This window comes from Lactuca sativa, chromosome 4 (assembly GCF_002870075.4).
Source record: "Lactuca sativa cultivar Salinas chromosome 4, Lsat_Salinas_v11, whole genome shotgun sequence".
NCBI lineage: Eukaryota > Viridiplantae > Streptophyta > Magnoliopsida > Asterales > Asteraceae > Lactuca > Lactuca sativa.
The window spans coordinates 249,511,547-249,537,191 of NC_056626.2; the positions used below are offsets into that span (position 1 = coordinate 249,511,547).

Consider the following 25,645-nt stretch of genomic DNA (forward strand, 5'->3'; position numbering starts at 1 on the left):
GATAAAAAAAACTACATATTATTTATGTTGAAGATGTGGTCCTCAATACAACATTGGGTACAAATTAAACATTGAAGAATGTCAAGTTCATTCCAGATCTGAAGAGGATGCTAATATCAGTAGAGCAACTTGACGATAAAGGACACCATGTTACTTTTGGTGATCAGCAATGGAAAACAGTGAAGGGGAACTTAGTGTTTGAAATTAGATACTTATTGCAAAATGGAAAATTCCAGAAGTGAAGAACGTCACTATGGATTTTTGTGAACCATGCATAATCGGTAATTAGAAGAAAGTCACATTTTTCAAGGTGAGATTAGCTCTAAAAGAAGCCAAGCTAGAGCTTTTTCACTTATATGTTTATGGTCCCACTTATTATTCTTCAGTTGGAAGTGAGAGGTTCCATGTAGTACATAACCTTCACTGACGATTGCATGTAGAAAGTTTGGAATTAGTTCGTAGAGCATAAGTATGAAGTTTTTCAGAACGTTTATGAAGTGGAAGGATGATGTAGAGAATGAAATAGGTCTAAAGATCAAGTGCCTCAGATCAGATAATGGGGGTGAGTACAATAGCAAAGTATATTTCTGATTATTATGTTGACTAGGGAATTAGAATGTAGAAGGCAGTTTTGGAGACGCCTCATCATAAAGGTGTTCTAGAGAGGATGAATTAAACATTGAACTAGAGGGAAAATATAATGCGACTAGATTCATGATTACCCAAGATGTTCTGGGAAGATTCGGTCAACATAATTGTGTATTTATTCAATAGAGGACCCTCTATCCCTATAGGGGTTCAAGATTCTAGAAGAGTAACGGTAAGGTCACGAGGTTTCGCTCAAACACTTGAATGTTTTTGGTTGCATCTCTTATGTTAAATCAACGATTTTGGAACAGATAAGCTTGAGTCTGTCACACCCCAAAACCACGAACGGCGGAAACGTTCAGGGGTGGAGGACGTCATGTACAGTATCACAACAGTGTAATATAATAAACAAGCAACAACATCATCCATTGCATTACAAGTAGAATTTTAATACATGTGTGTTCTTTCATTGTAGTAAGACACCAAAAATATACAATCAAAATAAAAGACGAGACTTGTCTGCTCCGTCTTCTCAAAACCTGGCCATCGTACCTGTCTACTGTTGACCTGAGAATACAAGTTATTTTGAAAGAGAGTATCAGCTTTAAAGCTGGTGAATTCATAAGTAATTAAGTATCATTGTCCTGCTTATGAAAATCTATTATGAAGGCCATGTAAACCTTTAAATGAAAATGTTGATGTAAGAATGAAAAACCCTAGAAAATCCCTTATTTTCTATAAGTATGAAAAGTAGTCTTCTACCAAGACCCGAATGTTTTGTTATGACAATGTAGTCTTCTACCATGACCCGAATATTTTGTTATGACAATGCAGTCTTCTACCAAGACCCGAATGTTTTGTTATGACAATGTAGTCTTCTACCAAGACCCGAATGTTTTGTAAGTAATATGATAGCTTTTCCTTTCTATTGACTAGTACTAGAGTACTTAGTCTAACTCCTCGTTTATGTGAAAGTATCACAAAATAAAGTAAACAAGAAATATATAATCATGTAAGTGTTATTATCTTGGGTTACCAGGACAAACACGACATCGCCGAAGCGAAAGATAGACCCTATGGACATCCGAAGAGTGTCCCCTCATCCTCTATAGCGGCAGCAGGGTGGAGGGAGGGTTAGTCCTGATATCGATCTCTTAATACAGATCGTTAACCTAATGATCCTCCGAAGATTCACATCTCATCCACTGTTGCAACAGTTGGACAGAGGGATGGTTAGTCCCGTCACTGACTACTAAATAAGTAACAACCTTAGACATCCATAGACATTCATCGACCATTGGTGCTAATCAGTGGGATTCGGAATGGTAAGTCCCACCGAGATATCCCATTGAACCAGGATAGGAAAGCTAATTTACACAGTAAGTACTAATAAATCATCCTCGTAGTTCTAAGTACAAGTATCCAGGTAAGTAAATACAGGATAATGCACCTATGTAGAAGTGTTCCTGTATGGTATTCATGTAAGTGTGTTCATGTAACAGGTAAGTATATGTAAACAAATTCATGTATCATGTAATCCTAAGTACGTGTACTCATGTATCATGTAAGGTATTGGTATAGACTCATGAATGAACTGACTCTTGTGTGATTCCTTGTAGTAGTAATAATGCTTGATATCTTCTAACTATCCCTATGATAGTTAACTGGAAGGTAATTGGTTGTTTACGTAGGTTTATGCACTCTTGCTACCCAAGAGTATTGGAAACTAAATGAAGGGTGAAAACTATAATCTCTAACATATAAATGAACATATGTGCATACGTATAGTTTTATTCAAGAAGGTAAAATAACGGTTTTGCAAGATATCTACCAGTTTTGAACAATAATTAAGAATGACTTGATGTCATTTTAATAAACATTTCAAAACTAATACTTTTGTTATCAAGGTATTTTAAGATAGAAAACCACTTCATGTGTTACCTTTTGAAATATGTGAAATCTACTGAGTGAAAACACAATTATAAAATACATAAGATTGATTTAATAACATGTTGTTTTCTACTTGTATTCCCCCCCCCCCCCCCCCATTAAAAAGTTTAAAATCAATTAAAACATTGATTAAGGGGTATGAACTCACCTGTAGTTGGTGGTTCGGATGAACTGGACGGTGTAGGATGGCTACGTGTCAAGTGAGGACTTGTACACACACTACGATCCTAATGAACATATAATCACACATATATGAACTCAATTAGTCTCAAATTACTAATTGATAAAGCTAGGACATCCTAGACATAATAAACACTTTATATAAGTGTTTTAAGTCCTAAGGATTACATCTAAGCTATTGTGGGACAAGGCACTTGTGTTTAGGGTTCCAAAGGACCCCATATATGAGTTTACTCCCCATATACCATCACACTTGGAGTTTACGGTTGTAAACTCTTGAATTTACGGCTGTAAACTCCCAACCATGGGTGTATTGTGTGTTTTGAAGTTCCAAATGATTCCTAGAATTATTCCAACTTGGTGGTTAAATTCTTGGAAGGGTTTAAGGTCTAGAAACACTCCATTTAGGAGTTTACGGCCCTAAGGGCATTTCCCTTAGAGTTTGCGGCCGTAAACTCTTAAGTATGGGTGTTTTTGATGCTTTCAAGTCTCTTGCACATGTGGTATAGGTTCTACACTTTTATTCCAAGCATATGAATGCCTTAGGCACACTTTGGTGCCTTTGTTTGATGTTCACGGCCCAAGAACCTTATTAGGGCCTTGAACTCATTTGAAGGGGTGTTTTGGATGTGTTTTAATCCTTCATTTAAGTGGGGAACAATTTCTAGTAATTGTCTAAGGCTTTAGTGGCCTTCATAACACCCTTTGATCTATTTTATTGGAGTTCACGGTCCAAGATCCTCTTGGGCCGTGAACTCCCATGTGTTTGTGTTTCTTGGTTGTTTTCTTGTCCCTAATACGCCTACAAATGAGTCTAAGGAAGTAGCATAACACAAGGGTCGGTCTAGGCTTTGTTTCGGGAGTTTACCGCCCAAGAACACCTTGGGGAGTAAACTCCTAAATCTAGTGATTTAGCCTTCTAAATCATGTTATAAACACATATTAAGCTTTCTAACACTACTAGAAAGAGGTACTCACGTTTTGGTATAAAAACCCGAAGATCCGTGAGAGAGAAAATGGCTTTTCTCTAGTTGGAAATGCGAATAATGAATGAATTTGGTTCAGAATTCTATTTATAGTCCTGAGATATTTTTGGCAGAAAATATTTTTATTCCCGAAATGATCTCTAATATAATAGAGTGTTGGAATAATAGTGTTGCACAAAACCCTAGTGCACCCACTCTCCTGATATTTCCTAAAGTGTAAACCCTGAATTACTCAAACTTACACTAAAAAGTCTGAAAATTAACTGTGACTGCTATAACTTCTATTGAAGTGATATAGTTTGTACAGAATGGAAATTTCGGGTTGTCACATCATCCCCCCCGTTAGAAGGAATTTTGTCCCGAAATTAGAATTTAAGCAATTAAGAAGTTACAAATAACTAAGCGAAAAGGTGAGGGTATTTCAGTTTCATATGATCCTTACGTTCCCAAGTGAATTTTGGTCCACGCTTTGCGTTCCAGCGCACCTTCACTATCGGGATACGGCTCTGCTTTGTTTGCTTGACCTCTCGGTCCATGATCTCTACTGGTTCCTCCATGAAGTTGAGGCTCTCGTTGATCTCGATCTCGTCGAGTGGAATAACAAGAGTCTCGTCGGACAGACACTTTTTCAAGTTCGAGACGTGGAAGGTAGGATGTACGTTACTGAGTTCGTGCGGTAGATTGAGTTTGTAAGCTACAGGGCCGATTCTCGCAAGAATCTCGAAAGGCCCTATGTATCTTGGGTTGAGCTTCCCACGCTTCCCAAAGCGTATCAAGCCCTTCCAGGGTGAGACCTTCAGTAGGACTTGGTCGCCCACCTGGAACTCCAATGGTTTCCTACGCTGGTCAACGTAGCTTTTCTGTCGGTCTCTAGAGGCTTTCAATCGTTCACGAATTTGAACGATCTTCTTTGTCGTTTCCCGAATGATCTCCGGACCCGTGAGATTGCTTTTGGTAACTCGTCCCTTAGCTAATTGGGTATCACCCACTTCAGCCTAGCACAGAGGGGATCTGCACTTTCGGCCATAGAGGGCCTCGAATGGAGCTGCCTTTATGCTCGTATGATAACTGTTGTTGTAGGAAAATTCAACAAGGGGTAAATGGGTATCCCAAGCTTTCCCAAAGTCAATCACGCAAGCACGCAACATGTCTTCCAAGGTTTGGATAGTTCTCTCACTTTGTCCGTCGGTCTGTGGATGGTAGGTTGTACTCATGTCCAGCCTAGTTCCTAGGGAACTTTGTAATGACTGCCAGAACCTCGAAGTGAATCTATTATCTCGGTCCGAGATGATAGATAAAGGAACACCGTGCAGCCTTACAATCTCCCTAATGTAAGTTCTGGTAAGTTTCTCCATCTTGTCTGTTTCTTTGATCGGTAGGAAGTGTGCAGACTTGGTCAATCTATCGACGATGACCCATATGAAATCAAGTCCACCCGTTGTCTTGGGCAAATTGGTTATGAAGTCCATAGTGATCCGCTCCCACTTCCATTCTGGTATCTCCGGTTGTTGTAGAAGACCGGAGGGTTTCTGGTATTCAACCTTGACCTTTGTGCAAGTAAGGCATTTACTCACGAAGGTAGCAATATTTTCTTTCATGTTAAGCCACCAGTATAACTTTTTAAGATCCAGATACATCTTATCTGAACCCGGGTGGACGGAATAACGAGTGTTGTGAGCTTCGATCATGACCAAGTCTCTGAAGCCACCGTGTTTCGGTGTCCAGATCCGATCCATGAGGTACAAGGCTCCGCCACCCTTGACTTCCAAGTTCTTATCCATCCCTCTAAGGGATTCACCAACCACGTTTTCAGGTTTCAAAGCGTCGAGCTGAGCCTCCTTTATCTACGTGGACAAGTGTAAATGGATGGTTAGAGTCAAAGATTTGACCCTATGACCAGAATATTCTTTCCGACTTAGGGCGTCGGCTACTACATTGGCTTTACCCGGATGATAACGAATATCGCACTCGTAATCACTGAGTAGTTCGACCCACCGTCGTTGTCTCATGTTGAGCTCCTTCTGGTCGAAAATGTGTTGCAGACTCTTATGGTCTGTAAAGATCGTGCTTTTTGTACCGTATAGGTAATGTCGCCAGATCTTCAGAGCAAACACAATTGCTCCTAGTTCAAGATCGTGGTTTGTGTAGTTAACCTCATGTGTCTTCAGCTATCTCGAGGCATAGGCTATGACTTTACCTCGCTGCATCAGAACACATCCGAGCCCTTGGTTTGATGCGTCACAATAGACCACGAAGTCTTCTATCCCTTCGGGGAGGGACAGTATTGGTGCGGTGCACAAGGCTCGCTTGAGCGTTTGGAATGCTCTTTCTTGTTTCTCTTCCCAGTCAAAGGCTACGCCCTTCTGGGTAAGTGTTGTAAGAGGTTTTGCTATGCGGGAGAAGTTCTGAATGAACCTGCTGTAGTAGCCAGCTAGACCTAGAAATTGACGAATTTTAGTAGGTGTCTTTGGTGCTGACCAGTTCTCGATGGCCTTAATTTTGGAAGGGTCCACGTGTATACCTTCTTCGCTAACAACATGGCCCAAAAATTCAACTCGCCGAATCCAAAATTCGCACTTGGAGAACTTCGCGTAGAGCTTCTCCGATCGCAATGTTTCTAAGATTTTTCGGAGATTTTGGCTATGTTCCTCCTTACTTCGAGAGTAGATGAGTATGTCATCAATGAAGATGATGACGAACTGATCCAAGTAAGGACGACACACCCTATTCATCAGATCCATGAATACAGCGGGCGCGTTAGTTAATCCGAACGGCATCACTACAAACTCGTAGTGCCCATAACGAGTTCGGAAGCCTGTCTTGGGAACATCCTCCTCTACCACTCGTAGTTGGTGATATCCGGATCGTAGATCTATCTTCGAGAACTAGTTGGCTCCTTGAAGTTGATCAAATAAATCGTCAATGCGGGGCAAGGGATAACGATTTTTAATGGTAAGTTTGTTCAGTTATCTATAGTTGATGCACATGCGAAACGATCCATCCTTCTTCTTGACGAACAAGACCGGTGCTCCCCATGGTGAGAAGCTTGGTCGAATGAATCCCTTCTTGAGAAGTTCGTTAAGTTGACTGGAAAGTTCCTGTATTTCGGCCGGTGCCAGACGATAAGGAGATTTGGCTATGGGGGTAGCCCCTGGCACTAAGTCGATTCTGAACTCGACTTGGCGTTGCGGTGATAAACCGGGAAGTTCTTCTGGGAATATATCAGGGAAGTCGCGCACTTCGGAGATGTTCTGAATGTTTTTTGTTTCTTGACTTTTATCAACGATTTTTGCGAGGAATGCATGGTAATCCTTTCGCAAACACTTCTGGGCTTGAATGCACGAAATGATGCGAAGGCTCGTACTAGGTTTGTCGCCATAGATAACTAAAATTTCGTTGTTAGGAAGGTTAAGACGGACTGCTTTTTCAAAGCACATGATGTTGGCTTGAAGAAGACTCAACCAATCCATACCGATGATAACGTCGAAACATTTAATAGGGACTGGCATGAGATCTATCTTGAAAGTATGGCCATCTAAAGTTAAGGTACAACCTACGTATATGCAGTTACTACTCTCTATTTTCCCGTTAGCCATTTCTACTGTGAATGAACTATCTAATGCACATGGTTTTTGTTTAAACAGGTGTGCAAATTTGTGACTTACAAAACTTTTCTCTACTCCACTATCGAAAAGTATGCAAGCATATGAGTTATCGAGGAGAAATGTACCAGTAACTATTGTAGGATCAGCTACCGCTTCCTCGTGGCCTAAGGCCATAACTCTTCCTACTCTGCCAGCCATTCCTGCTTTAGGGTAGTTCCTCTTGTAGTGGCCCACTTCGCCACAACCGTAGCAAGCTTGGCCCATACCGGCGTTAGGAACCTGGGCGGCTTGAGCTGTTGGAGTCTTGCAGAAACGGACTGTGTGTCCCTTCCTGTTGCAGTTGGAGCACTGCATCTCCTTGCAAGGTCCGTGGTGGTGGAAGTTGCACTTGGTGCACTTCGAGAGAGTTCCAGCATATGTTTTTGTTGGTAAGGGGTTCGCAGGGACAATGGGAGTAACTGTGGCAGCATTGATCGCCACAAGTTGTTGTTTCTTGGAGGATCCTTGCGAAGCCCCTCTTTTCCTCTTATTCCACCCCTTCCTGTTGTGGTCGGGGTTGGACTTTTGTGGTACGGGTATAGGGATTGATGGGTTTTGATGTTTCATGTGGTCTATGAGAGATTGTGCTAGCTCTTTGGCGCTATTGAAAGTAATAGGCCTGGAAGCTATCACACTTGATTGGATCTGGGGCGACAGTCCCCAGATATATCTCTCTATCTTTTTGCTCTGGAGAGCAACCATGTCAGGGCATAAGTTTGCCAGATCACAGAAACTATTTGTGTAGGTCGTGATGTCGGATCCAACCATTTGTAGACCCCAGAATTCCTGCTCGAGTTTTTGTACTTCGCCTCGAGGACAGTACTCTTTCATCAGCATGTCCTTTAACTTTTCCCAGCTGATGGAATACGCCACCACCAAAGTCAGATAGTTAACATGGCTGTTCCACCATGTTAGTGCTCTGTCAGAGAAGGTACAAGCTGCAAACTTGACCTTGTTGCCTTCCTGGCAAGCACAGATTTCAAAGACGGATTCCATCTTTTCAATCCATTGTCTCAACACCATAACACCCCCAGCTCCATTGAAGCTGTGGGGTTTGGCGTTCGTGAAGTCCTTGTAGGTGCATTCCCGAGGGTGTCCATGGCTTTCGCCGTGGTTCAAGGGAGGTGCACCTGTTCCTGGTCCACTAGGGGCAGGAGCATTGATTGCTGACACAGCAGCTGCAACTGCTGCTGTGAAAGCTTCCTGGAACATGTTGGCATCGAAAGGATTTGGTGGTTGAAGAGGTTCAGGTGGTGGTGGAGGTGGTGGTATCGGTGCTTCGTTGTTTGGGTTACGTCTTGTACTTCTGCATGGCGGCATCTTTAACTATACGTTTAAAAGATGACGACATGGATAAGAATAAATGATTAATGAATGTGTCTTATGGACTAACTCCCCATAGCCCAACAACAGAAGGAATAGTATGAATAAATGAAGATAACAGTATTTGGATAATAATTTCCCTATGATTAGATATCTGTCAATAATACTGGAATTACAATTGTAACAAGTTCGAGAAAAATGGCCTAGAAGTAGGCTTTACATCAACCAAGATGGAAAATTTTGACAGAATTAAGACTAGATCAAGACCTAACAGGTCTAAGATTTATACAGATAGGAAATTAGACCAAAGTTTTACATAAACTAGGTTATATCCAAAAGATGAGTCGATAAGTTCTATCGGCGACGAGAGCTGCTAGCATGAGTTCTCGATCCCGACAGTAGACGTTCCATGACCCTCATACGCCTGTCAGCTCTCACTTGCTGAGCTCGAAGTTCCCTAACTTCAGCTTGAGTTTCAGCAAGTTCCCTCTACAGATTTGCATTGCGGACCAGAGTCCTTTCATGAGAAGACTCTAGTTGGCGAATGTGGACAGTGTTAACGCCAGAGTTGGCTTCAATCTCCACGACCCGGTCAATAGTTGCCTGACCCAGTATCGTGTTTCTGGAAATTCTATGAACCATGATGGGTAGGACCTTGTCAGCAGAACCTCCTTCAGTGAGGTTGTAGAAACTTCGGTCTCCATTGTAGGGAATGGGCTGACCTTGTTCCTGGCTCCATCTAGCCAAGTTAGTGGCCCATAGAGGCGTGGGTCCTTGAAACGCAGGACGAGGGTTCAGGTTTGGGTTTTGAGCAGCTAGGGGTAGGTTGTTGACTTCAGGCTCTGAGTCAGAACTATCGGAAAAAACCCTCAGCATGGTGATCATCCAAAGGGATTGGGTGATCATCTTCTGGTTCTGCCTCTAGCCAACCAGCATTGCCTTGGTTCGGGCAGTACGGATCGCCATGGTGAAATCCAGCCATTTTAATCTACGCCAGAAAAGGGATATAAGAAATAGCTAAATAGACGAACTGACTAAGATAAGTAAGACCAAATACCCCTATGGTATTTCTTTATGGTTGTGTTGGTAAGTTTTTAGACTTGTTGCCATATCACAACCATTCTTGGGCATAGGCTAATCACTCCTCAGACCAGCATAGTTGATCAGGCTATGCCATTCCCAAGACTGACCATATATCCCCAGGCTTACTTGTGATATTCAACAATCGTAATACTTTCGTTCTTGTCCTTGTGACACTGATTTTAGTATGAATGCAGGCACGTATACTTACTTAAATATTTTATTATTTAAAAGTATAACTCTGAGACTGAGTGTTTTAATCCCCATGTATTTATAGTTAGTATATCTTTTATAGGTTGATATACTTTATTCACTATAAACAAAGCTCTTATACCAATCTGTCACACCCCAAAACCACGAACGGCGGAAACGTTCAGGGGTGGAGGACGTCATGTATAGTATCACAACAGTGTAATATAATAAACAAGCAACAACATCATCCATTGCATTACAAGTAGAATTTTAATACATGTGTGTTCTTTCATTGTAGTAAGACACCAAAAATATACAATCAAAATAAAAGACGAGACTTGTCTGCTCCGTCTTCTCAAAACCTGGCCATCGTACCTGTCTACTGTTGACCTGAGAATACAAGTTATTTTGAAAGAGAGTATCAGCTTTAAAGCTGGTGAATTCATAAGTAATTAAGTGTCATTGTCTTGCTTATGAAAATCTATTATGAAGGCCATGTAAACCTTTAAATGAAAATGCTGATGTAAGAATGAAAAACCCTAGAAAATCCCTTATTTTCTATAAGTATGAAATGTAGTCTTCTACCAAGACCCGAATGTTTTGTTATGACAATGTAGTCTTCTACCAAGACCCCAATGTTTTGTTATGACAATATAGTCTTCTACCAAGACCCGAATGTTTTGTTATGACAATGTAGTCTTCTACCAAGACCCAAATGTTTTGTAAGTAATATGATAGCTTTTCCTTTCTATTGACTAGTACTAGAGTACAGTCTAACTCCTCGTTTATGTGAAAGTATCACAAAATAAAGTAAACAGGAAAAATATAAGCATGTAAGTGTTATTATCTTGGGTTACCAGGACAAACACGACATCACCGAAGCGAAAGATAGACCCTATGGACATCCGAAGAGTGTCCCCTCATCCTCTGTAGCGGCAGCAGGGTGGAGGGAGGGTTAGTCCCGATATTGATCTCTTAATACATATCGTTAAATAAGTAACAACCATAGACATCCGTAGACATTCATCGACCACCGGTGCTAATCAGTGGGATTCGGAATGGTAAGTCCCGCCGAGATATCCCATTGAACCGGGATAGGAAAGATAATTTACACAGTAAGTACTAATAAATCATCCTTATAGTTCTAAGTACAAGTATCCAGGTAAGTAAATACAGGATAATGCACCTATGTAGAAGTGTTCCTGTATGGTATTCATGTAAGTGTGTTCATGTAACAGGTAAGTATATGTAAACATATTCATGTATCATGTAATCCTAAGTACGTGTACTCATGTATCATGTAAGGTATTGGTATAGACTCATGAATGAACTGACTCTTGTGTGATTCCTTGTAGTAGTAATAACGTTTGATATCTTCTAACTATCCCTATGATAGTTAACTGGAAGGTAATTGGTTGTTTACGTAGGTTTATGCACTCTTGCTACCCAAGAGTATTGGAAACTAAATGAAGGGTGAAAACTATAATCTCTAACATATAAATGAACATATGCGCATACGTATAGTTTGATTCAAGAAGGTAAAATAATGGTTTTGCAAGATATCTAGGAGTTTTGAACAATAATTAAGAATGACTTGATGTCATTTTAATAAACATTTCAAAACTAATACTTTTGTTATCAAGGTATTTTAAGATAGAAAACCACTTCATGTGTTACCTTTTGAAATATGTGAAATCTACTGAGTGAAAACACAATTATAAAATACATAAGATTGATTTAATAACATGTTGTTTTCTACTTGTATTCCCCCCCCCCCCCCCCCATTAAAAAGTTTAAAATCAATTAAAACATTGATTAAGGGGTATGAACTCACCTGTAGTTGGTGGTTCGGATGAACTGGACGGTGTAGGATGGCTACGTGTCAAGTGAGGACTTGTACACACACTACGATCCTAATGAACATATAATCACACATATATGAACTCAACTAGTCTCAAATTACTAATTGATAAAGCTAGGACATCCTAGACATAATAAACACTTTATATAATGGTTTTAAGTCCTAAGGATTACATCTAAGCTATTGTGGGACAAGGCACTTGTGTTTAGGGTTCCAAAGGACCCCATATATGAGTTTACTCCCCATATACCATCACACTTGGAGTTTACGGTTGTAAACTCTTGAATTTACGGCTGTAAACTCCCAACCATGGGTGTATTGTGTGTTTTGAAGTTCCAAATGATTCCTAGAATTATTCCAACTTGGTGGTTAAATTCTTGGAAGGGTTTAAGGTCTAGAAACACTCCATTTAGGAGTTTACGGCCCTAAGGGCATTTCCCTTAGAGTTTGCGGCCGTAAACTCTTAAGTATGGGTGTTTTTGATGCTTTCAAGTCTCTTGCACATGTGGTATAGGTTCTACACTTTTATTCCAAGCATATGAATGCCTTAGGCACACTTTGGTGCCTTTGTTTGATGTTCACGGCCCAAGAACCTTATTAGGGCCTTGAACTCATTTGAAGGGGTGTTTTGGATGTGTTTTAATCCTTCATTTAAGTGGGGAACAATTTCTAGTAATTGTCTAAGGCTTTAAGGGCCTTAATAACACCCTTTGATCTATTTTATTGGAGTTCACAGTCCAAGATCCTCTTGGGTCGTGAACTCCCATGTGTTTGTGTTTCATGGTTGTTTTCTTGTCCCTAATACGTATACAAATGATTCTAAGGCAGTAGCATAACACAAGGTTCGGTCTAGGCTTTGTTTCGGGAGTTTACCGCCCAAGAACACCTTGGGGAGTAAACTCCTAAATCTAGTGATTTAGCCTTCTAAATCATGTTATAAACACATATTAAGCTTTCTAACACTACTAGAAAGAGGTACTCACGTTTTGGTATAAAAACCCAAAGATCCGTGAGAGAGAAAATGGCTTTTCTCTAGTTGGAAATGCGAATAATGAATGAATTTGGTTCAGAATTCTATTTATAGTCCTGAGATATTTTTGGCAGAAAATATTTTTATTCCCGAAATGATCTCTAATATAATAGAGTGTTGGAATAACAGTGTTGCACAAAACCCTATGCACCCACTCTCCTGATATTTCCTGAAGTGTAAACCCTGAATTACTCAAACTTACACTAAAAAGTCTGAAAATTAACTGTGACTGCTATAACTTCTATTGAAGTGATATAGTTTGTACAGATTGGAAATTTCGGGTTGTCACAGAGTCGAAGGAAGGGAAGTGCACATGTATAGACTATGGATTGGAAGAAATGGGTTATCGCTTCTGGGATAACAAGAATAAAATGGTTATCAAAAGTCTGGATGTAGTGTTCAATGAAAATATTATATATAAGTATGAACTTGCTAGGAACTCTAATAGAAAGAAGCAACCTAAAAAGAAAGATTAAGTTTAGTTAGAAGAAATTTTAGATGATGACATTGTAAAGCCTATCAGCACCCCATAGATAGGTGAAAGTTCTGGAGCACTAGTAGATCACATGAGTAAGAGGACTATAGAATTTGTGGGAGTGAATTCAGATAAGTAGTTTTAGATAACGAATTTGCATCCATAGTACTAGGAGCCTCGGCCAAAACTGCAGGAGGATCCTGTAGATCCACTTGAATCCGAAAACCTTGAGTATGATATCATGCGTTAGCCAACTACTTATTGTTCATAGAAAAAAGGAGAACCATAATGTTATCTGTAGGCTTTGAAGATGAAAGACTTCGTACATGGTAATAAGGCCATGAAGGAAGAATTGAGCTCGCTTCAGAAGAATCAAACTTGGTCCTTGGTGAAGTTACCAGTAGAAAGCAAAGCAATGCAGAACCAGTGAGTGTTCTAAGTAAAAGATAACATAGATGGAAGTAAGAGACAAAATGACCTATTAGTTGTTAAAAGGCTTCCCCAGTTTTGAAGAAGACAACTATCTTATTAGTCTTGGTTATTGTGGTTGCAAACCATCTTCGTCTAGAGTGGATAAGTGTAAAAACAAATTTTCTTCATGTTAACCTGGAAGAAGACATCTTTAGGGTGCAACCAAATGGTTTTTCCGCAGCTAGCAAGGAAAATATGGTGTGCAAATTAAATAAAATCTTGTATGGATTGAAGTAAGATCCAAGATAGTGGTACTTGAAGTTTGGTAGATGCATGCATCCAAATAGGTATAAGAGATGGGAGATGGATCATTATTGCTACCAGAAGAAATTTGGCTCCTCATACATTATTCTTTTGCTATATGTTGCTGACATGTTGGTTGTTGGAGTAGATATGGAGGAAATCAACAAGCTTGAAAGGCAGTTGTCTAGAGAGTTTGAGATAAAGGACCTAGGGGCTGCTAAGCAGATATAGGGCATGATCATAGCCAGAGATAGAGTTGCGGGCACTCCAAAAGTTACTCAATAAAAGTATCTCAAGAAGATTCTTGAGAAGTTTAACATGGCAGATGCGAAATCTAGAAATAATCTACTTGAGAATCTCAAAGAAATAGTCCCAAAATAAGGAAAAAGTAAAGGAAGGAATGTTTAAATTCCGGTATGCATCCACAGTAGCTAGCTTGATGTATGTGATGGTATGAACCATACCATATATTACTCATGTAGTAGGCGTACTGCGCCAATTCATGTCAAATCATAATTTTTAATCTTTTATTACTTGACGGCAAGTAAGGTTCAATCTTGGGGAGATTTGATGGATGTCATTTTATGCATCTTTTAGAGTAGTTTTGATTAGTATTTAGCATCATATCTTGTACATTTTCATGTCATTAGTTTAAATAATGTTCAGCTCATGTATTGTATCTGAATTCCCGTACTGCTAGCATTTTTGTGTCATTTTTAGATAGTTCGAGTGGAGCAGTAATTTGGGTGCAGTTGGATGCATGTATGAGGCTAAATGGAGTTGGAACTGAAGGGGGATTCTAAGGAATGATTAGAAGCTATGTTGGTCAAGAAACATTCTATAAAATTGATTTTACGAAGATAGATTGCTACAATCTAAAGCCTAAAGGATATTGTTGCCAGGTTTGACCCCCTGTCAGTATTTTTACCATATCTCATGAATCGTAACTTTGATTGATAAGATTCAAAATGTTCCGGAAACTAGACAAAATTTTGGATGACTTTTGTTTTTACTTAGACTGAAGAATCGGGACCGAAACGTGCCAAAAAACAAAAATGTGATCGCATTTTTCATATATGTGATTGCATAAATGCATCGAAGTTTCCCATGGTCGAAAAAAGTCATATGGAAGCCATCTAAAAAAAAATAAAAAATTATGATTGCATATATCACTTCTGCGATCACATTTTTGTCCCGAAGCCCAAGAAAATTCAAAAATAGCATCGTACATCATTTAGGGGAAAATCTGCAAAAACAAACCTTCATATCTGCGATTGCAATTCTGCTTCTACGATCTAATTTTTTGGTTTCTTTCTCTGGAAGCTTCTGTCTATAGTATAAATACAACCGTCATTATCAGATTCAAGGTTTAGATAGTTCCATATGTAGGAAAACACTTCTGAAGACGATTCATGATACCTTTTAGCGATTTCTGAAGATCTGAAGGTTGTGAATCATCTCACACACTTAGTTTAGAATATTATTTGGTTAATGTTTCTTCTTACTAGTTTAGATTCATTTTTAGCCATGTCTGGCTAAAACCCTAGTTTTTAGTTCTGCATAGACTAGTACTTTTCATGTGATTAGTTTTCAAATCTGGTTTTTGATTTGTGTTACTATCTAGATTTTTTAGTTTCTAACTTAATGAATGTTTGATTATAATTCATGTTAGTCTGATCACCTAGCTAGGGTTTTATCATTCCAGTTAATCAGTTAATAGAATCTGTAATTGTTCTTGTCAACTGATAATAAGTAACAAGTATCAGACTGGTTCCGAGTTTGGGATTTAACTCTAATATAAACTGTAAAAATCATATCTTTACACTTCGAAGCTTGTGAGAAGTATTAGGTATTGCTGGGAATTTTACACAAATCACAAAGTTGCTTTTCTGATTTAATTAAGAGCTTGTTTAATTGAATAGTAAAAAGTTAGGATTAATTCAAAGAGCTAGTTTTAGTTAACTAATTTAAGTAAAAGAGATTACACTAGAGCTTGTTAGTTTTTCTGAGTACCAGCTTAGATAGAACGTGTCTCAAATAACCAGATCTAAACTGATGGCATGATTAGGAAAGTCGCAATAGAATTGAATTCTTTTGTTTTATTATTGATTTTTGTTTAATTTATTTTCACTGTAGTTTTTAGTTTTTAGTTTAATTCAAAAACTTTTATAATTTATGTTTAATTGACTAGAATGTGCCTGATGCAAAAAGGAATTGATTGTTAGGTTGTGTCCCTAAGGATTTGACCCTGCTTCCCAAAGCATGGCCTACCTCCTCCCACTAGTACCATGCTCTATCTTTCAGAAGACAAGATGCAAGTCTGACCTTCGCCTCCTCAGGATAAAGGCTAGACCATAGGGCATTCTCGATGTCTGTAAACCACCGTTTGCTAGCAATATGGTCCTTTTTATCAAAGAACTTAGGAGCCCCATATGCATGAAACTCTCGAAAATTCAAAGCATATGAACCCACCATAGCCACCATCTCGATATTGAATGTGCCCAAACACTCATCCATCAACTCCATAATGCCCTCCCTGATCGAACCAAAGATCATAGGAGTTTGTGCTAGAATGTTGCGGATAATCTTAGATGAAATGAACTCTCGCATCTGATCATCTAAGGATCTGACTCTAGAGCCCGGACCCGATCCTTTACCAGGACCTAAACCACCTCGAGTGACCACCATACCGAATATAAACAATGCAAACCATCATAAAACACTCAAATAATATCACATCGGGAGGGTCCCTTAGTATCCTCATGAATGCCTTGACTCGAATATGGATCCTGTGCTTCCAATAGTATGGGCCCAATACTACCTTCCACACTTATCTGTACCTTCCTCGAGAGTTGTCCCAATTCCCCCAAGCGACTCCCCTAATTCCCAAAATTCTACATTCCGGCTAAACAATGCATCTGCTAATGCTAACATGCTCCTTAGGTTCTCCTAGTATTCCCTTCCCGCGACTCTCCACCATCAGCTACAGAAGAAGCTCCCACTAACACATGCTAACTACCTTACAGATATAATTACATGCAAAAGACACCAGATAACCTAGCATATTCGCTTGATACTTAACTAGTATTAGAAGTGGTTCTTAAAACAACAGAGCAAACAGCATTTGAGCATCGTGTTCTAATTAGAACACTGCCTAACAAGCCATCCTATCATATCATAAGTAATCCATACTAGCAAGTTGTTATAGAGGCTCATGTAGTAGGCATACAAAGGCATCTCTCCTAACCTACCATTTAAAGCAGACCCTTAGCCCTAATCTAGCATGTTATTCACATAGTGAAAATAAATAAACATGTATGGGTATTTTGGGAACACTTACTTGAGTTCGGCCGATTGCATGCATCATACCTCATTTTATAAAAATCCTTTTTGAGAATCTTTTAATTTTCACTTAATTCCTCGGTTTGAGTTTAGACCTAATCCCTCGAACCAAGGCTTTGATACCAACTTGTAACATCCCAAAATACTTACTAAAAAAAATTTAATCAACCAAACCATAAACCATGTATTTCAAAAACCATTAAGTATGTTATAGAAGAAAATAGTTCTTATAGTATAATCCCAAAATCATAAAATATTAGACACAGGTGAATGCGATGCAATCATATCGGGCCCTTCCCTGAAAAACATTTCAACATAAATCGTAAGCACAAAGCTTAGTGAGTTCCCCAAAATACCACACACCATCCACCATACTAAAGCATATAACGGGTCTATTTCACCCTTGAGTACCTTCCGACTCTTTGAGTCCCTTCTAACTCCTTTGGTATCTTTCAACGGGTACGAGCCTATTTCACCCCTACAGCTAAGAATACAATCATACTAGCAAGAGTCACAAAGATAGCAAGCACATACAAGCATATTAGTAAGTGTCACAAAGACCATTATTGTTCTATAACATAATCCAGTGGGCCCGCATTGGTGCCTTCGACCCACAAGTACAGTGAGGAGACTCACCTCAATCTGATGATAAATAAACCACCATCTCAGGCTGCTGCTACAGCGGCTCCTCACACTGAACATATCCAAAATCAACTCTAATTACTAATCATGGTAATAACCCTTAAATAATGGTCCATATTACATTCCATCATGCCAATGGTAAAAGTCCATTTTACCCTTCACCTACTTGACCCATCTAACCTTGGCCCAAACCCATAATGACCTAAGGCCCAAAAATTGCCCAAAAGGCTGGTGAGTACGCCAAGCATACCACCTCAGTACACCTAGCATACTATTCTAACAAAGAAGGGGAACCGGGACTGAACACGCGACCCCAAGCGTACCTAGAGGTTACGCCCAACGTACTCCCCTGATGCCAAAAATCCATATTAAGCACTTAATACATAAATTCTAAACGTCCAATTCACATATCTAGCTCTTAGGAATCTCTTAACTAATAAAGTTGACAACTTGATGCCTTTGCATGGCTTAAAGAAGCCCAAAACCAAATTCTAACCTTCTAACTTCATATTAAGAACAATAACTTACGCTTGGATGAACAAAAGTCATCAAGATACGAATTTTATGCACTAGGGACCTCAGAAACATCAAGGAATGCTAACCTAAGCTTATGGAGTAGCTTTTACTCATAATAATCAGCCCGTGGGACCAAAATATGCCAAAACCCTAAGCTAAACTAGATCTAAGAAATGAACCATCAAGCTTGAGACTTTATACCTCCAGAAGGATGATTAAGATGAATAAGGTCTGGATCTACAACCTTTAAACTAACCAATACTTCTCCAATAAGCTCATTCTTCTTCAATATGCACCAAAGACACACCAAATCACTCAAAGAGCTCAAAATATCACAAATAGAGGCTAGGGTTTCGAGCGGACTACTTTAGGACAATGGAGGTTGGTGATGAAAAAGGCCTTGAGGTCATAAGGTCTTTAAATATGGTCAAAACCCTTAAATTTAGGGTTTTGCATTCTGCATGAGTACGCCCAGCGTACGCGAAGGAACCCGCGATCACATTAAATGAGTTATGCCCATCGTAACTATCAATTACGCCTAGCGTAATGGTCTTTCATGCAATAAACAAATATCTAAAACTTGAGACATTGACCTAGGAATCGAGCGCTATATATATATGTATATATATATATATATATATATATATATATATATATATATATATATATATAACTCCCGCCACCGGCTATGCTCTCATTCCACTACCCTTTTTCTTGGTTCGTTTCCCAACAAGTTTTCTGATTTTCCAACTTTCCAATGACATTTTTCGGGTTCGTATTCTCGGTGATAAATGGGTAGTGGTGGTGGGATGATGTGGTCGTGTTAGTATTGGTGATGGTGGTGGTGATTGGTGGTGTAGTGGTGGCATGCGGTAGGGTATGTGGGCCTTTTATTTAACAATTATAGAACAAATGACTAAAAGCGTCCCTATGGTTTGCCAAAGTTTTATGTTTAGTCCTTAACTTTTATTTTGCAATCGGACCATCTCTAGGTTTTGATTTTGTTACGGTATAAGTCCTTGCCTAATAGAAAATGACTATAATGCCCTTAATATTTTCTTTTTCAATTTTCTTATTATTTTTTTAATTAAAAGAGATGATTTAAGTAACTTATTGCCTCAGGTGCACTCCCACTCCTGCTCTACTCCTACCATTCCCACTCCCACAGCTAGTCATCGGCCACCTTCAACTTCCGCCAGCCACCATTAGCCACCTCCAATCGCCGCCAGCCCCCGGAAAACCACCACAATCGAACCTCAAACACTTATCAAACCATAATCTACCGGAAAACATGAAAATCATACCATAAATCAAACAATCACACCATCACCACCACATGTCACTACCATCGTCAGAAACCTGTTAGCCACCGAAAACCACCACTGGCCACCATCGGAAAAATGAAAATGCATCCATAAAAATCAATTATATAACCTAAATAATTTATAAGATATGAAAACCAAAGCTATGCAGATCTGAACAAATCTGAAGCAAACACAAGCCACCCCACTGCCGGAAAACCATCACCCACTCATCTAACCCTAACTTGTAACTTAAATCCGGCAAGACCAAAACTCAGACTAACCCTAACTGATGGTTCTAGTGGCCACGATTTGGTGTCTCCAGTAGTGGTAGGGGTTGAGTTACTTTCTTTATCAGATGTGAGAGAATGAGAGATGATGAAAGAAGGTGAGATCGTTGGGGTAGGGGTGGGAGTGAGGTGGGACCTATCACCTATGTATATTAATTGATTATTTTAATTAATAAAATATTTAAAAAAAAAAACTTAAAGTTAAAATATTAAGGGTATTATAGACATTTTCTATTAGGCAGAAACTTACACCGTAACAAGATCAAAACCTAGGAACAGTCTGAGTGCAAAACAAAAGTTAGAAACCAAACACGAAATTGTGGCAAACCAAAAGAACAATTTCAATAACTTGTTCATAATTAAAATATAAGTAAAAAAGAAAATATAAGTAAAAGACAAACATACGAATCTTGTAATTTCACATGCATTTAACCAAATGGTCTTAGTTACAATGCTTAACGGTACTATCTAAATGCCCAATGTGAAGGATTTTGCAACTAGACAAACTACATCAATTTTTGAATATTTAGACTCAAACTGCATAACTACATATTGGGCTAACCACATCGACAAAAATGTAATTTACTCTCAATTTTGGTTTGAGAACTAAAAATAAAATAAAAAATTGACAAATATAACTATTTATTTACATTTTTTGCCAAAAAAATAACCAAAAAACCAACATTTCTGAGAATGATCACCAAGTTCGTAGAGGGACTTCTACGAACTCAACAAGCCCTCTACGGACTTAACATATATTTAAAGTGGCCAAATTTGATATTTTCGATTTTCATTCCGCCGAAGAAGAACGAGGAAGATCTAGTTCGCAGACACCAATTTTGTAGAACAAGTCCGCAATGTTAAGTTATGATAGCTTTATTCAGGGTCGGTCCTGAGAAAATAAATATCCTTAAAGGCTCATGACAAACCATAAAAAAAAGACCTTTATCGTTATTATAAGTTTTTATTTTTAAATAAAAATATATAATAAAAATTTGGGCCCAAGACGAACCATATAAAAAAAACCCTTCTTTTGTCATCCTCGGTAAAGAACTTTGCATTCCAGCATGCATAGGGTACACACATAGATAAGGTAATACATCCTCCGTAAAGGGAATGCCGAGTCTGAGGCTGGCTCGATGGTTATTTTTGGAAAATAAATGTTCTCTTTTTTTTTTTGGTTATTTCATGGAAAATTGGGTTAAAAAGTGGTTAAATTTGTCAAATTGTCAAAATAGAAAATCAAATACTTTGCTGTAACTCATTGGCTGGATCCAACTCATACATTAAAAGTGTCTGAAAAAATCTCCATTATATCACTTTTGGGGAATGTACTTTGATCTACTTGTTGTTCTAACCTGTCTTAAACACTTACACTTGTCCCATGTGCTTATAGACTTGTACCTTCATTTCCAGTCTTACCCACCAATTAAAAGACTTGTACTTTTGCCCCCAATCTATATCCCTACATGCTTTAACTTTTGTACCCCATCACAATCACAGGTTTCTCCAATCGAATGCTAAAAAATAATCCTACATGTCTCCACCAAATTTGATACAATCATAAAAAATAACATCCCGCTTAATTTATTTTCTATTTTTCTTTTTCTCAGAAAAGTCCCCAACAATCAACACAAGTGGAAGCAAAATGGCGTTACAAAATACAAATTGGGGTTAAAACGGTAAACTTACATGAATGAAATGAATTAACAACAATATCTACAGATCTCAACGTCTAATCACGGGTTAATTTTAAGCCCTAATTAGACATCCCAGGGGCCCTACTGCTCTCGTATCCACTACTATCACCCGATTCAATGAATCTTTTCTCCATCAATCGGTTCCCTCTGTGTTCCTGTACAAATATCATCAATACTTTTGTCAAATATAGTCCTTCATTTTTCTAATAGAACATAACAATACCCTTTATTTATATATTATTACTGTGTTTGACATGTATTAGACTGAGACCAATGTGACAGCGATATGGAAAAGAGGGAAACCCTAATTGGACTGTGTCTGGCTGATGTGAGGATAATAATATTTAACTTACTTCTCTATATGGAAAATCATCGGCTTCGAGCATGTGAATGACTTGACCCATTTTAGGCCTTTTTTGAGCAGTAGGATCCACACAACGTAATGCTACTAATAAGGCGCGCTTCAAAGCTCTTGAAGACGGTTTTTCTGCTAATTTAGGATCCAAAACCCCTTCGGCGTTCCTATTTGTTACCATTGTTTTCAGCCAATCCACAAGATTCACCTTCCAAGAAAATTTACCATTTCAATTTTAGACAACAAAACGAAAAGAACAATGTCACCAGAATACAATACAAAGACAATGTTCACCGATATAAATGGGTAGATGATCAAAAGTTTATAGATTATAGTAGGGGTGAGCAGCGGAACTGGGTACCCGTTTTCAGAACCGGAACCGCCTCGGAACTACCGGTGTAGGCGGTTCCGGTTCCGTCGTACTAAGAACCGCCGGTTCCGGTTCCGTTTCTTTTTAAATTGGCCGGGTACCCGGTTATGCTCACCCCTAGATTATAGACTAACCTCCTCTGGAGGCCGGCTATAATCAACAGGGTTTCTACCACTAATTATCTCCATTATAAGAATCCCAAAACTGTAAACATCACTTCTCTCATTCAACATGCCCGTGCTAGCATATTCCGGAGCAACATACCTAAAAACCAAAAATCAAGAATGTCATCGACTCGTATATATATATATATATATATATATATATATATATATATATATATATATATATATATATATATATATATATATATATATTGACTTTGTGACTTATGAATTAAAGAAGTGAATTACCCAAATGTTCCCATAACTCGAGTAGTCACGTAGCTCTTCTCAGAGCCCAAAAGTTTAGCCAAGCCAAAATCCGAAACTTTCGGTTGCCATTGCCTATCGAGTAAAATATTGCTTGATTTGATGTCACGGTGAACCACTTTGGGCTCAAGTCCTTCGTGCAGATAAGTCAACCTAAACAACAAAAGTTATTATAACCCTTTTGTTGAACAAGCCAGGACAGGACAGGTTGTACTGTGTTTTTGATATACACTGATGTCAATAAAATTTTAATTTTGTGTCGCCCGAAAAGGTGGGGATGGGACATGAATGCCTTATAAAGCTTGTCGAGTCTAGTCATGTCTCGTGTAACAGTCAAAGCGGTTAATATTTTGGATTCCGAAAATACCCTTTAGCCGTTCCAAGTATAATGCGCATACGGATCTCCCATGTAAGAGGACTAATTGGTCCTACATCTCCGTGAAGCCATTGCTCTAAGTTCCCATTGTTTACAAACTCATAAACAAGAATCCTAATTACAATAATCAAATTCCAAATCAAGAAATTGTCCAATTGATCAAAAAGGTTTTTTTAATGGAAGTAATCAAGAGTTATTATACCTTTGAGCTCCTTCTGCACAATAACCAAGAAGCCTAACTAAATTCTTGTGACGAACTCGTCCAATGGCTTCCACTTCAACCTTAAACTCCTTCTCAGCTTGTCCTCTGTCAAATCCAACACAAAAACAAGAACGCTAACTGATTTATCATTTGAATTTATCTATAATTTAGTCAATAATATGAACCTCAATTAGTTCCCTATACTGAATAAAGTCAAAATAAGAGTTTATTCACTGTAAATTAACCTGTTATTGAGCAAATTTTTGACAGCAACAGTTGTATTATCCATTAAAACGCCAGAATAAACAATACCATATCCACCTTCACCAATCACATTTTCGTCTGAGAACCCATTTGTTGCAAGCTCAAGCTCCCTCAAAGTATACCAATGGCCCCAACCCAAATGGGAAACTTCGGGCTGAACAGAAACAACCGAAAGCTGATCACCCGACCCGCTTCCATAAGACGACCCGCCACCACTTCTTTCCGGGTAAGAAATGCGATGACCCTTTCCAATTTCTACCTGGATCTTCTCGAAATTACCATCATCTTCAGCTGCATGGCTCGTCACTATGGCTAAAGTATCCGATTTGGTTGCTGTGTTTACGACCTGCTGTTGATGCTTGTTGTTGTCGTGAGCTTGAACAGTGTGAATTCGGGTCGGGTCGAACCGAGGTTGTTGAAATTCGTCGGTGATTGTTGGGATTGTGGGTTTTTGAGGTACTGTTTTGGTCTTATGAAAGGTTTTTTTTCGTTTCGAGGTGAAATAGAGTGAAATGAAGAACACGATGATGACAATGGCGGCTCCAAAGCAAATTCCAAGAACAACCCAAAATTTTAAACCAAAAATTGAGGTTTTTCGGGAGAGCTCATCGTTTAGAAACCCGGACATTTTTGTTGTCGGTGTTTGGTTACTGATAAACAATCTAAAAGTCCATGGGAACGAAGCGTTAAAGATGTCAAGAAGGGAGACAAAATTACCAAGATGTGGTAGAAGAACAAGAAGACAAAATTGAGTAGGGACTGTAGAAGAGAGGGAATCCTGCGTTTCTGAATGATAATAGAAAAATCTTCTATTTACCATTAAGATATTTGGAAGCTTGTATTGGGATTCAATTTATGTAAGTTGAATATTAATTAATTAATTAATATAATAATATATTGGTATATTTACAAATTGGAATGCAAATTTACTTTTTTATATGTAAGAATGTATTTACGAAAATGAATATCGTACAAGTTGCGGTATCAAGGTGTCGGTAGAATCTAGGATAGACCACGTCGTTAAAAAAATGCAAATTATTTAATAAAAAAGTTATTGTTACTCTAGCATAAAGTTTTTGAATTTTTTATTATTTTTTTATTAAACTTGGACAATCCTTAGGAACAGTACCTGACCAGGGTACTGTTCTTGGGTTGGTTAGTTGACGTGAGTTTGGTTAATCTCGATATCCACCGCCTCGTCGATACTTCCCGAACCTTTTATTCCCACCGCTACTATCCTCCACCGCCTTAAGCGGCTGTCATTCGTTAATTCCTTTCTTGTGTCTTCTTCAACCTCCTCAACCCAACCGTACACAATTAGAGGTCGCCGCCCTCTGTTTTTGCTTATATGCTTCCGTTATGCCTGCTTGCATTCACAATTGTTACCAGAGGTTAGACACGTCAATTGAAGGTATGTGTCTTTTTAGCCCTCTTCTACTTCTTCACTGTTCATGGCGCTGTTTGATTTCGGCCTCTGTGTTGAAGGTAGCCTGCCTCCATGAGCAAGATGGTTCCAAGTTCAATTTTCGGTTGTCAACTGTTCTCTCTGTTCGATACTAATGGTAACCCAAATACTTGTGTTCGAACTAAAATTGATCCCTAAGTTGAATTTTGATGATGACGATTACAACTTGAAGAACTTCAAAGACCAACACCGACTCCGTTCGATGCTTCTGGGTTCTTTAGATAAGCACTCCACCACCAGTTTCCTTCTCGCAGGTTTTTGCTTTTGTCACCAACGGTTTCCTTCACCCTATATACCTAAATCTGCCCCCATTTTCTCCAACTCACCTCTCCTGCTATGCACCCTAATTTCTTTGCATGTTTTGTCTC

General features: G+C 38.8%; 1 protein-coding gene across 1 annotated transcript; it reads right to left on the minus strand.

Annotated features, from left to right (window-relative positions):
* Positions 1-21,678: 21,678 nt before the first annotated feature.
* Positions 21,679-24,612, minus strand: LOC111911076 (probable serine/threonine-protein kinase At1g01540). The gene is made up of 7 exons (XM_023906860.3): positions 23,794-24,612; positions 23,549-23,653; positions 23,338-23,460; positions 22,953-23,123; positions 22,674-22,803; positions 22,168-22,377; positions 21,679-21,969 (listed from the first exon to the last, which is right to left on the minus strand). The coding sequence occupies exons 1-7, from the start codon at positions 24,438-24,440 to the stop codon at positions 21,874-21,876; spliced, it is 1,482 nt and encodes a 493-aa protein (XP_023762628.1). The 5' UTR covers positions 24,441-24,612; the 3' UTR covers positions 21,679-21,873.
* Positions 24,613-25,645: the final 1,033 nt, after the last annotated feature.

Coding starts and splice junctions, on each gene's coding strand:
- LOC111911076 (XM_023906860.3), bottom strand. CDS start 24,440: ATGTCCGGGTTTCTAAACGATGAGCTCTCCCGAAAAACCTCAATTTTT. Junction 23,461..23,548: donor TGTGCAGAAGGAGCTCAAAG/GTATAATAACTC, acceptor TATTGTAATTAG/GATTCTTGTTTATGAGTTTG. Junction 21,970..22,167: donor ATGATTTTCCATATAGAGAA/GTAAGTTAAATA, acceptor ATATTTGTACAG/GAACACAGAGGGAACCGATT.